Source organism: Lacerta agilis, chromosome 10, assembly GCF_009819535.1.
Source record: "Lacerta agilis isolate rLacAgi1 chromosome 10, rLacAgi1.pri, whole genome shotgun sequence".
Taxonomy (NCBI): Eukaryota; Metazoa; Chordata; class Lepidosauria; order Squamata; family Lacertidae; genus Lacerta; species Lacerta agilis.
The window spans coordinates 60,218,921-60,231,825 of record NC_046321.1 but is presented as its reverse complement, the minus strand read 5'-3'; the positions used below and the strand labels follow the sequence as shown (position 1 = coordinate 60,231,825).

General features: G+C 42.3%; 1 protein-coding gene across 6 annotated transcripts in view; it reads left to right on the top strand.

The window, feature by feature from the left end:
* TAFA5 (TAFA chemokine like family member 5) overlaps positions 1-12,905 on the top strand; it is a 339,820-nt gene that overhangs the window by 257,141 nt on the left and 69,774 nt on the right. For all 6 annotated transcript variants that reach the window (XM_033161859.1, XM_033161857.1, XM_033161856.1 and 3 more), the window contains one exon: positions 398-525. In XM_033161859.1, coding sequence (XP_033017750.1) covers positions 398-525 — 128 coding nt within the window. The remainder of the gene's footprint in view (positions 1-397; positions 526-12,905) is intronic.

Here is a 12,905-nt window from a genome sequence, read left to right as displayed (position 1 = left end):
TACGTTTCACCCTGCTACGTACTTGGGGCGACGGAACTGGCGTGACTCCCTCCTCGCCCGCTGAACGAGGGGAGTGCAGGGTCTCTCCAACATCTCCAGAGCCTCTGCTCTCCAACCCCTTTGCTGCCTGCCCCTCCCCACTGGAGACCTCGCTGCTCCCTCCACTGGACGAAGAGGTGCTACTGGTCAGGTGGGGCTGAGGCTCTCTGTAGCATCCTGAATGCCCTTCCACCACCCTGCGCTGAGCCGGGGACAGTTCCCTGACACCTTGGTTAAGCATGTTATAGAAATGGAGCATTGATGGATTATCAAAAGAAGCAAATCTTGTGGACAGGAAAACGTGAACTATAAGCTGAACTTCCTATGATTTTCTCTCTCTCTCTTTTGTTGTCCACAGCACGCATTATAAAAACAAAACAGTGGTGTGAAATGCTTCCATGTTTAGAAGGAGAAGGCTGTGATTTGCTAATCAATAAATCAGGCTGGACCTGTACACAACCAGGTGGGAGAATAAAGACAACTACGGTAAGCCTTTTCTGTTCTTTGCATTCCTTTGCGTTCCACCTAAACTATAACTTTTCACTCATCAAGCGGGTGTTTAGCCATAAATCGCAAACACAAACACACCATTAATATGTGTGTGGAATCCAATATGCTTAGGTATCTGTCAGTATTTATAAGTTATGGTTGGCCATTGTCATGTGCACTCTGGAACTTGTCGCCTTGCCTGCTTTGTGTGGGGTGGCCTTTGAAGACATCTCAGATACTTCAGATGGTCCATAGTGTGGCACCAGAGCTTCTGCTGAATATAAGACTCTGGAAGTATGTGACACCAGTTTTATGTAAGTGGCTAAATTCACAGTGGTGCTTTCCCTATTATACCTAAATAACTGGATCTGAGGCACCTTCTCCTATATATGTCCCCATGAGATGTTGCCTAAGGCATCACCACTGTTTGAAAGAAGGTTTTCTGTTACTGGAAATGTGTCGGTTTGGGTGCTAGAATCTGGGTTATGAAAGTCTGACCCCCAAAAAAGCCTTACAAGGTCCACACTGTTAGATTTCTAGGCATTCGGGGAAGTCAAACCAGTGGCTGGCTTTTTTACGTAAGAAACCTTCAGATGAAAAATTGAGTTGCTTTTTGAGCATTCTTGACGTGTTTGATGAAACTTTTAATACGGTTTTATGATGATTTTGATCTCTTTTTTTATTTTGACTGTAAGCTGTTCTGAGCACCTTCAGGTGGGAAACTGAAATATAAATGTAAATATAAATAAATTGATGCAAATAATTCAGACCAGAGAAGTTTAAGGAAAATGTCACAGTATCAAATATGTGGCTGAAATCATTCTCTGAGTTATGCATTTGGCAAGGCCATATTGCAGTCTTTACACCTCACTTACCACCTGATCCTGGCTGTCCATCAGATGCCTAATCACCCTAAGCAGCTTACACAGCTTAGTTTCACTAGACCAGGACAATATTCATTGGCAAGCTGCTCCCCTTTCCCAGGAAATTTACTTGAGATGTACTTCCTTTGATTGCCATTCCCTCACGTTTGTATTCCTGATCCCACTGGTTCCGTGCCATATTTTGTTGCAGAACTAATCAGTGAAAACTGAATCATCATAACATGTGAAGAGAAACCAGCATTAGAGTCTAAAAATAACAAGATGACTGTAATTGGCAAATTTGCAAGTGTATAAACCCCCAGGGATGTCGCAGTGACTTTAAAATAAGTCAGTGTGCCCCCCTTTTTAAGGACAAACTAGACATGGGCATTAACCCATGTTGTTTGGCCTAATTGTTTTCTTCCTTTTTTGTTTCTCACAAATAATGGGTGATCTGGATTTGGAACAGTGGCATGGGAGAGGGCTTAAATCTTTGACTGCTGCTGTGGCTTCATTCAGGGTTGTGCAATGTGAAGAAGGTCCCCCATCAATCCAGAGCCATGTAACTCCTAGGCATGTCTTGTGCCCAACTGGTGAATCACCAAGCTAGTACACCTCAGCAATTTCCTGACCTCCCAGGCAATTGACAATTTCCTTGTTTTTTTAATTTTCCAACACATATTTATTGAGTCTCGGGGGTGTGGAGGACCTGTATGTTCTATAGCTGGTGGACCATGTTTGGCTTGGTGGTCACATTGTACAAGCTTCCTTTTATCCCTCCGAAGCAGCAGGGGGAGTGGTAAGCAGCAGCAACACTGTGCTTGTTGGGACTAGGATGGAGTTGGGGCAAGGTACAAGCAATGTCAAGGGAGCTCTGGATTGACAATGGCAGCACGGGCGGCGTGTGCATATATTGCAACCACCAAAACTGAACTCACCTAATCTCACCACTGCCATGTCCCATCCTGGTGGACTACCACCAGGAAAACTACTGCTTGTTTCCAGAGAATATTATGTACAGTATCTTTTCCCCCAATGGACTATTAATTATATATTGTGGTTTCACTCATTTGTCTTTATTATGGCTGAGTTCCACAAAGATTTGTCCCCCAAAGTATTGTGAGCTGTGGTTGTTAACTATATCATAAATGATCTAGAGCAGGCTTCCTCAAACTTGGACCTCCAGATGTTTTGAGACCACAATTCCCATCATCCCTGACCATTGGTCCTGCTAGCTAGGGATCATGGGAGTTGTAGGCCAGAAACATCTGAAGGGCCGAGTTTGAGGAAGCCTGGTCTAGAGTTAGAGATGAGAAGCAGGGTTTCCTGATGATGTAATGTTCAGGGTAGCTGTCAGAATTTTCAGTGGTTGCTCATGAGTAACGCGCCAGACGCAGAGCTTCTAGAAACTAAGTTCTTTATTGTGAAGGCTATTTACAGTGCAGAGTAAGTTCATACGTCCATCTCAATCCTCAGCAGAGTCCCGGAATGAAGTCTTCTGTTTCCTTGCCCAGCAAAAAAGCCGCGGGATTCTAAACCCCCGCCTCCCTCTCCCACTTCCTTCTTGCATCCTACCCCTGAGCGTGGGAACCTAACCTCTATCCCCACTTTCCCTGTGGTGCTGAGGCTCTCTGACCCCTTCCGAGCCCCTGCATCGCCTTGCTGACTCCACCTCCACCTCCCCGCTTGAGGAATGGTCGCTTCCGCTCTCGGAGGGGGAGGAGGAGCTCGTAAACAGCGGACGTGGGTCCCTGTACTCCAAATACTCCCGCGACACCGGCAGCCATGGTGAGGGGTTTTTCCTGACAGTAGCTAAAGCAAAATGCAACTGCAAGGAGCTCCAAAAGGATCTTTCCAGTCTGGGTGAACGGGCAGTAAAATGGGCAAATGCAGCTCAGCATAAGCAAATCTAAACTGATGTACGCTGGGGTAAAAAATAAATCCCAATTTTACATATACTGTATGCTGCTGGGGTCTGAATTTGTGCTGGCTGACCAAGAACAAGAGAGACATTGGGGTCATAGTGTATAATTTGATTAAGACATCAATCTAGTGTGTGATATCTGTGAAAAAGGCAAATGACATCCAATGGATCATTCGGAAAGGGTCTTAACAACTAAACTTGCATTTATAATAATGAAGTTATACAAATCTATTGTGTGACTGCACTTGGAATACTGTTCTTGTCACCTCACCTCAAAAAGGATATTTATATTTTGGGAAAAGGATGACCAAAATGACCGAGGAGTTGGAGCAACTCTCCAACGAGGAAAGGATCCAACATTTTGGATTGTTTAGTTTAGGGTAAAAGGGAGATGTGACAGAGGGCTTCTCCTTTTCACGTTTCAGGGATATAACTTGGCCGTGTTTCCAAAGCAAAAAATGCACTATTCTGTTGGTGTTATAAGGGAGATTAATTTTAGCACCAAAGTGTATATATATATTGTCAATGATCCATCACTACTTAATTGTTACTTAATTAATTCCTTCTTTTACATGATGCGATTATAAGGCATGGAGCTTAACAGAACATTCATGCTCCAGTTCCTCAGCAGCTAACCTTTTTCAACTTCTGCGATTTTACTGCTAAATTGGCTGAAGTGGGAAATTAAGGAGTATGAAGAAGCTAAAAGAGAGCTCACAGTAGATAAAGGGTGTAATTACTCTGACACGGAGCTCAGTGCTTGGCTAGTAAAATTTACTAAGGATCCAGCTTCACCAAGGGATGTGACTTTCTTAATAGAGTTTACTTACACAGAGAGCAACTTAGCACCCCCCACTATTAATATAAATGACATTCTGGTTGGGTGGGAAAGGTAATTTGTTCCTTACCATCAGCTTTATTATATTGTAGTTCGTTTCTACTAACTGGAATCCAAGTGAATTTCCTTTTGCTACTATTGCATACAAGCCCAGCCCCAAATAAATAAATCTGTGGGCTCAGTTAGATCAAACAAAGGGAGTTGCCTCCGTACTTACCTCCATCCTAAATGGTGGTAGATTTGGAAATAAACAGGTTTTTCTTACCGTTTTATATCAGTAACCAGTTATCTGAACATGGGGGGTGGGTGTCAGCAAATCTGCCAGAACTATAATCCCACTTCAGACAGTGACTTCACCTGTAAAATGTTTCTTTTTCAATGCCAGTTAGTATAAAGGACTAATAATTATCTCCATGAAATAATGGAAAAGGAGAAAGAAGGAAAAATGTATCTGATATAAGGCCCAAATGGATAGCTGTTGCAATCCTGGAAGAAATCTCAGTCTGATCACACAAATATTTGCATTGGTATCTCATACCCTCCAACATCCCACTGATCAAAAACCGAGACACTCGTTTCTTTTCGTCCCGAGCTCTCGCAGGAGCCAGCTGATTCGTGCCGGAGCACTGGCCCCAAAATGGGACATTCCAGGATCCAATCAGAAGCCAGGATGGCTCCTGTAATTCCAGGATGTCCTGATTAAATTGGAATGGTTGAGGGACCTGCCATCCAATCTGAAACTCGGTGGCACAATAGCTCTTTTGGATGGATGGGGGCCTGAACTAAGAGCACATAGCTCTCCCTGGGACAATGGTTCAATGACTACTGGTGTGTGTGTGCAGGGGAGAGAGATAGAGATAGATAGATAGATAGATAGAGAGAGAGAGAGAGAGAGAGAGAGAGAGAATCCTTCAGCTTAGTTATAAATGGCATGCTTTGCATTACTCAGGTTAAATCCCTAGTATCTTCAGATTTTTTTATATACAGCAAACCTTGGTTCCCGAATAGCTTAGTTGCCGATGAAATCGGCTCCCAAATGTCGCAAACCTGCAATTAAGTGTTCCAGTTTGCGAGCGTTTTTCGGAAGCCGAACATTTGACGTGGCTTCTGTTTGAGTGCAGGAAGCTCCTGCAGCCAATTTGAAGCAACACCTTGGCTTTCAAATGGTTTTGGGAGGCGAACGGACTCCCGGAACAGATTAAGTTCAAGCACCAAGTACCACTGTATACCATTGCATATGGTCTCTTATCATACATACGTTTGGTTTGCATACGTTTTGGATTACAAAGACATCAAACCCGGAAGTGCGTGTCCCAGTTTGCAATTTTTTTTATTATAACTCAATTTTTTTGGATTACAAACAATTTTTTTTTGAGGCCCCATTGGTGAAAGCGCACCTTGGGTTACAACCTGTTTTGGTTTACAGAACCTCCAGAACCGATTATGGTTGTAAACCAAGGTGCCACTGTACTTCACACTTTTTGTTTGTGTTTTGGAGTGGAGATTAGTTTATAAAGTGGCATTAACGCAATCCATCCACCTGTTCAAAAAGACGGGGGGGGGGAAGCACCAAAGACCAGCTATTGCAGAAACAAATCCGCAGAGCGATCTGTTGAATTGTTGAGATTAAAATGTCAAAAAGGCACTTCCAGTTGCTGAGATACTGTAGTTGCGGTATTAACTTGAACCTCTTGCTAATCCTATATATTCATTCAAATTCCCGGTGCTCCATAAAACAAAGCTATCTTTTTATGTAATATTACTTTAATGATCAGCAAAGGGTGCACCCAAGTCAAAGTATGTAAAAGTGCTGAGATATTAATACTAAGTTTGAAAATATTAATCTTCCCCGTTGCCTTTTTTGAGTACAGATATCCTGCAGGCAAAAAGCTTCTGGCCATGGGCTTCTGATTTATAGCTGTTCTTCATCCCCTATAGGATTAGAGTGGTTTTCATGGCACATGTGTAGATTACAGAGCCAATCAATAGTGCCAGTGCAAACTTTTTGCTCCAAGCTTCTGTTTAATAGTATGCTCTTGAAACATTTTATTTTAAAGCTTTCTTTTCCTTGCCTACAAGTTTGTCAGTGGGTGATCAGTATAATTCTCAGGATTAGTAATTAACTGTTAATAATCTAGTAGCTGGTATATGCTACTTATGCTAAATGAAAAAGGAGGACATTGGAGACGAGTCTAGATATAAGCTTCCTGTATAGTTTATTCTATGGTTTGCAAGGGTTTTTATTCAGTTTCTAAGTATGTGTTTCTTTGAAACTCCCTGTCTTTAATATGAAGCACATACCTTTGATGTAAGGTTTGTCATACTTGTTGAAAATATTTCTTGTTGCTAAACCTAACCAGGCAAGCAATTTTGTCGCATGTATTTAGTTTTTAAGTTGTTGATTTTATATCAGTTTGGTTAATTTTATCGTCTCTACTGTTTCTAAAATATGTTTTAACATTGTGATATTAAATGAATGTTATGTAAACCGCTTTAAAATTTATTATTATTATTGAGCATTATATAAATCTTGCGCGTCGAGGCCCCGAGGCCTCCCCCATATGTTGAATAATAACACTTGGACACGGTATTTTAGGTTAATGGGCAAATAAAGGCCACAACTTTTATTGGCTACAGAATGTGAGTGGTATTGGTTTAGGCGTTGAAATTGAATCGACTATATCTGACTCCTGCCTAAATCTTGCTAAACGAAAGAAAGATACTCGGCACATGCTCAGGGGCCTTATGGTCCTTGACAAGTTCTTGGAGTAAGGCCTGGCATTCAGTGAAGTGAAATTGACAAGTCTTGCCTCAAATATAGCCCTGGAGGGTAGGAAGTATTTTATTGTTTTGCTACTTTTATGGAAGTAGCAGTTGACGTATCTGATTCAAGTTTGGCCATGGTGTTCCTACATCTTTTTTTTTTTTTACCTTCATGTGCTTCAAGGTGAGCTCTGATGTTGAAGTCAAGGGGTTGTATCTCATCCAAGAGAGTTTATGGAAGCATCAACTGTCGTCCGCTGTGCTTCCCAAAAAGCTTCTCCTGAAGATCAAGGGATACTCAGGACAGGCTCAAGATGGGGTGGTGAAAGAGGGTAATTGGGGAAAATCTGGCAGAGTCCACTTGGTTTAGAATAGAATGGCCTGGTTATTACCAATATATGGGACCAAACATACTGAGCATATCTGGCTGTTTCTTAAAGAGGTTAAATAATTCTTCATGAAATTCCAAGTGCTGGTTTTCACCTTGTTGTTGTTGTTCAGTCGTTCAGTCGTGTCCGACTCTTCGTGACCCCATGGACCAGAGAATGCCAGGCACCCCTATCCTCCACTGCCTCCCGCAGTTTGGCCAAACTCATGTTAGTAGCTTCGAGAACACTGTCCAACCAGTGTTCTATAAAGACCTAAATAGCTCTGGGCCTGAGTCTCAGAAGGACCCTCTTTTCCTGTATGAACCTTCTTGTTTGTTGAGATCATGAGTGAAGAACATGCTCCTGGTTTACCTGGGAGGTTTGGTATGCTGTCATCAGGGATAAGGCCTTTTCCGTAGTGGCACCTCAAGTACAGAATGCCTTACGCAAACATACTGGCCAGCTCCCATTGTATTCTCTTTTATGCAGCAGGTAAAATCGGTTACAGGGAACGCGGGTGGTGCTGTGGTTTAAACCACTGAGCCTAGGACTTGCCAATCGCAAGGTCGGCGGATCGAATCCCTGCGTTGCTCGGTCCCAGCTCCTGCCAACCTAGCAGTTTGAAAGCACATCAAAGTGCAAGTAGATAAATAGGTACCGCTCTTGCAGGAAGGTAAATGGTGTTTCTGCTCTGGTTTCGCCAGAAGTGGCTTAATCATGCTGGCCCCATGACTGGGAAAAACTCTGTGGACAAGCGCCAGCTCCCTCAGCCTATAAAGCGAGATGAGTGCCACAACCTCAGAGTCGTTTACGACTGGACTTAACTGTCAGGGGTTCTTTACCTTTACCTTTTTAAAATTGGTTACATTTTCCTAAATATTTTTGGGGAGATAGGAAAGTAGGCGTTCTGTTGTTGATACCTAGTCTTCTACTAATTATTGCTGGTGATTTGTTCTGTCCACAACCCTTATTTCTTTTTATTCAGTTTGTTCGATAATTTGTTTCTGTGTGCCTTTGGAGACCAACTGATAGATAAGGCAAATTATAAAACTTTATAATAAGCAATTAAAATATACTGAGAACATGCAGTCTACCCACACCTTTTTATGTGGCAGATGGATTGTGTTGGTGGGGCTAGGGTCTACTCCTGTGTGGATGTACACACGTAGATGTTGGAAAACACAATATGGTCTAGGCTTCTGAATGCCAGGCCATTGTCTGAGTCATCATAAGTAAATTTTACATCTGTTGCTGCTGAATTGTGACTTTTGAAGTCAGAGAGAGAGAGAGGCATTTAGTAGGCATTCAAAAAAGTAAGAACCATACAAGTTGTGAATAGTTGCTACTGCAGTAGGCAAAACCAGATGGCCACAGCCAATCAGCCAAATGTTAAATTCCTACTGGGCCCCTGCCCCAAAGCAGATAACCTCATGACAAGCAGTTGCAAGGTCAAGTAGCATCCTAAGAAAACCAAGGGAGGGAAGGGCAGGTGATCCGAAGCATGCAGCCAAGAGGAGGATCACCCTGCGTGCTAGAGTATATAAAGGACGCTGGGCTGTCCATCAAGAATGGCAACATTTAATTCTCCCCAGCAACATAGCTAAAGCCTAATGAAGCTGTGACCAGCCAAATAACCCGCCCAGCGGCAAGGGAAGTGGCTTGCCAGCCCCCACTGCAACCCGTGCTCTTACTGAGTAGAACATGATTTGGCATTAAGCAATCTATGGTATAAAACATTTTAAAAATAAAAAGTCAACAAAATAAACAGACCAAAAAAAAGAGAGGAAAACACACTTTACCCCTCAGACTAGCCAATCCTTTGAACAGCTTGGTTAAAACTCATAATATGGAAAGCTGCTTAAGAGCACAGAATTAGCATGCACTAAACAGAAAAAGCTAAATCAGATCCAACCCCCATCTATTGTAAGCTGTAAAGTAGGCATAGCTCTTCCAGACGTTGAGGGAGTACAGTTCATGTTAATCCTGATTATTAGCTATGCAGACTGGGGCTTATGGAAGTTGTAACTCCAATCACATGGGCAGGGACACTATAAATTCCCCATTTGTGCTACAAAACAATGTATATTGAGATTCCTGTATTGTACGGGGTCGGATAGATGGCCCTCAGTGTCCCTTGGAATTCTACAATTCTATAATTCTATGCATAGTTGTATTAGATGTCACTGTGCAATCATCAGTGTGGTGTAGTGGTTAAGAGCAGTAGACTCGTAATATGGTGAACCGGGTTTGAGTCTCCGCTCCTCCACATGCAGCTGCTGGGTGACCTTGGGCTAGTCACACTTCTTTGAAGTCTCTCAGCCCCACTCACCTCACAGAGTGTTTGTTGTGGGGGAGGAAGGGAAAGGAGAATGTTAGCCGCTTTGAGACTCCTTTGGGTAGTGATAAAGCGGGATAGCAAATCCAAACTCTTCTTCTTCCTCCTCTTCTTCTTCTTCATCATCATCACAATATCCTTATATCTGAGCAAATGGCCCATTTCATGTTGGCTTAGAACAATTTTTAAGGATGGCACGAAGTACCTAATGGTGATTTAGAATAAGGAGAATCTGCTTTGCATATAGATTTCTCTTTCTTATAGCTGCCAAGAGAAGATTAAAAAAAAATGAAATGGGTGAGAGGTTAGAAAGTCTTTGATGCTGACATGGCAAAGAGAAACAATTCTCATTTTATTCTCAAGATATTCAATAGCAGACATTGTTCTGTTTAACCATTACAGCAAAGAGTGCATCGTGGCTTAAGGTGATGTTCCATGGACCAGTGACTGCATTTTGTCCCTTGTAACTTGCTGGCTGTTATTTCAGCCCCCTCCCTGCCAAACAACAACAGCAACCTATCACTATCACAGATTGAACGTTGACTTTATTTTATTGCTGAAAATTCAACCTTTTTTTCAGATTCCAGTCACCTGACTGAGAAAGCCAACAATGTCAGAAATCCAGAATGCTTCATTTCCAAGCTCTCTTCCCTGCTTGATAGCTCGGATTATGGGAAATGCTAGTTGATAATACCAGAGGTGTCTGTGACAGTAAATTCTTGAACTATAATAAATGATGCATTTGGTACCTCCGGGCTTCAACTGGCACTGAAGATTTCATTTCATGACATGTATGTTCAATTTCAGATGGCGCTGGTCGTTTAGTAGTTCAGTAGTCTAATTACCACAGTGTAATTTTACTGCATTGTATGATGAGATATGGAATCTCTGTTAATGCTTGATTGGTAAAAGCTCACAAGAGACCCCTTGATATTCCAGTTGCTGAGTGATGAACCGTATATTTGAATGCCTCGCATGCAAAAACAACACTGTCACCTCGAGTGACTTTTAACTTAATTGAACCAAGTAAAATGGGCAAGGTTTGCTGATAGAAGGGGGCAGGCGGATAATTTTGTAAATCTAAGGATTTGGGTCTTTCAGTCGATAGCAGTCCTTGTGGAAGGGTAAAACTTTTCAGGGGTGTCTTAAGAGGACCTGACTTTAGGAGGAATAAACACCTGGGGAGGGGATGTAGTAGCAACACAACCTGTTTTTGTAAGGTTCAAACAAGAAATTTGCAAGAATCATGTCAATTTTTAAACAGCACAATACTGCTAGAATAAATAGCAACAATATAATAACAACATTAAACAGTGAAGACTTTTGGATTGTTGGAAAGCCTTCAAACCAACTTAGCACACAAATGGAGTCCAGCAAGTTTCTGCTGCGCGCGTACCTGCTGTATGTTCTCACTTGCTTCTCCTGTGCCATCCGCAGAGTATCTTGTGCAACGGTGTGCGTCCATGCCAGTAATTATAGACGACAAAGTCCAGCTTCTTTTCCTAATCTAGAAGCTTTATTTACAAGGCATAAATTACATTCCTGGAGAGACGCACGACATTCTCGCCTTCTCCTCGTACCGACCAAAAGCGAAAGGAACAGATACAGAAACAACAAGTATCACATTACACAGAGTCTTCCGGCGATAGGAAAACCAGATGTGCGGGGCGACCTGGTTGAGCTTGTTAACCCTGGAAGCTCCAACCCTCTACAAACAGCATGTTGCAATATGTTTATCAAAAATTGCAGCATGCAGTAATTAATAAATAAAAATGCCAGTCATCTAATTTAAAGGACCCCAATATTTAGGGTTGCCATATTTCAAAAAGTGAAATTCCGGACACAAAACCAACTCCATTTCCCATCTAGATCAAAAATTACTCCATGTCATCCCCACCCACCCCACCAACATCTAGGGCACTTTATAATATTACCACCCTCTACCTCCCCAAACTAAATAAGATGCCCCCATCAACAACACCTGAAGGTACCTTCCATTGTAAACATTTCCAGGGAGGTAGTCATTTTTGGTTCTTGTAGCAAAAAATAATGAACTATCTTATGGCATGCTAAACCCTAACGAAAGAATGAATGGCATTGGCTTTCATGGACAGATGCACAACATCAGATGCACATGACAAATAAAACCCAGAAACATGAGGAGTTAGGAGTCCATCGTGGTTTATTGCAAAGCAATAGGTTACAGTCGGGTCGTTCCGTGAAACCTTCGACCCCGCCCGGTGGTTCAGGCAGTGGTATTTATAAAGTTTCAAACAAAGCATTTCAGTTTTCACCAATCATATACAGTACGTCATTACCTCATTTTCATGTTTAATACACATGCTCAACAAGCACTGACAATTTTGCTGATTCAGTGTGGCTCCCACCATATTCTGTTACACCGTGTGAATATAAATGTGTTACATGTAGGCATTTGCACTGTGTAGCAACTTATGTTCTAGCTTTCAGCTATATCTTTGTGATTCACATATTAGCTGTATTCCTGCCCCAATGCAGTATGGGGGGGGGCAACTTGCAAAATCATCAGTTTCATAAAGCAGCAGGTTACCATAACTTTCTCTATTAGAAGCGCACTCAAGGATTTCCAGGGGTACACATTTCCTCATTTCTTGTGGCCCTTTGGGCCACCACCGCATCCCGCCCCCTTTCAAGCTTAAAGGTGTGAGATTACTCGCATCATTCAGCTTGACTCTTGGGTAACTCATCTCGATGCTCCTGGGGCAGTTGATTGTATTGCAAAAGTAACTGCTTTGGGGCTATGTTTGAAAGCATTCCAGAAACCAAGCAACAGACTAAGGCAAGTAGGCAAGGACTCATGGCCACAACAAGCTCAGTGAGATATACGCATCCTGGAAAATGTATGGTATGTTCAACTCGCAGCAGTGGGTCAGTGGAATCACTGGGAGGTTACATTGCTTGAAGCATCTATTTTCAGGCCACGTATTGTTCCTTCCATTCCCTCCACTGCTGATTCTGTAACTTTCGTTGCCCAAAGAGGCTCAAGGAAATATTTCACTTTCTCAGAAACTGCTGGTCAGTCCATGGGGAAGGTTTTCCCAGCTCTACACATGGGGAGCAATGGGAAATGTTGTCACTGCTACTGGATTTTCAGTAGGTATGGCATTCAATCCACTTTGAGAGACGACTTGTAAAGAGGGGTATAAAATAAATGAAGAAAATAAATAAATCCCAGTACTGGTACAAAAGTACCAAACATAACCTCACTAATTTATTGAATCCTAACTATATAAGGGGATTATGGGTG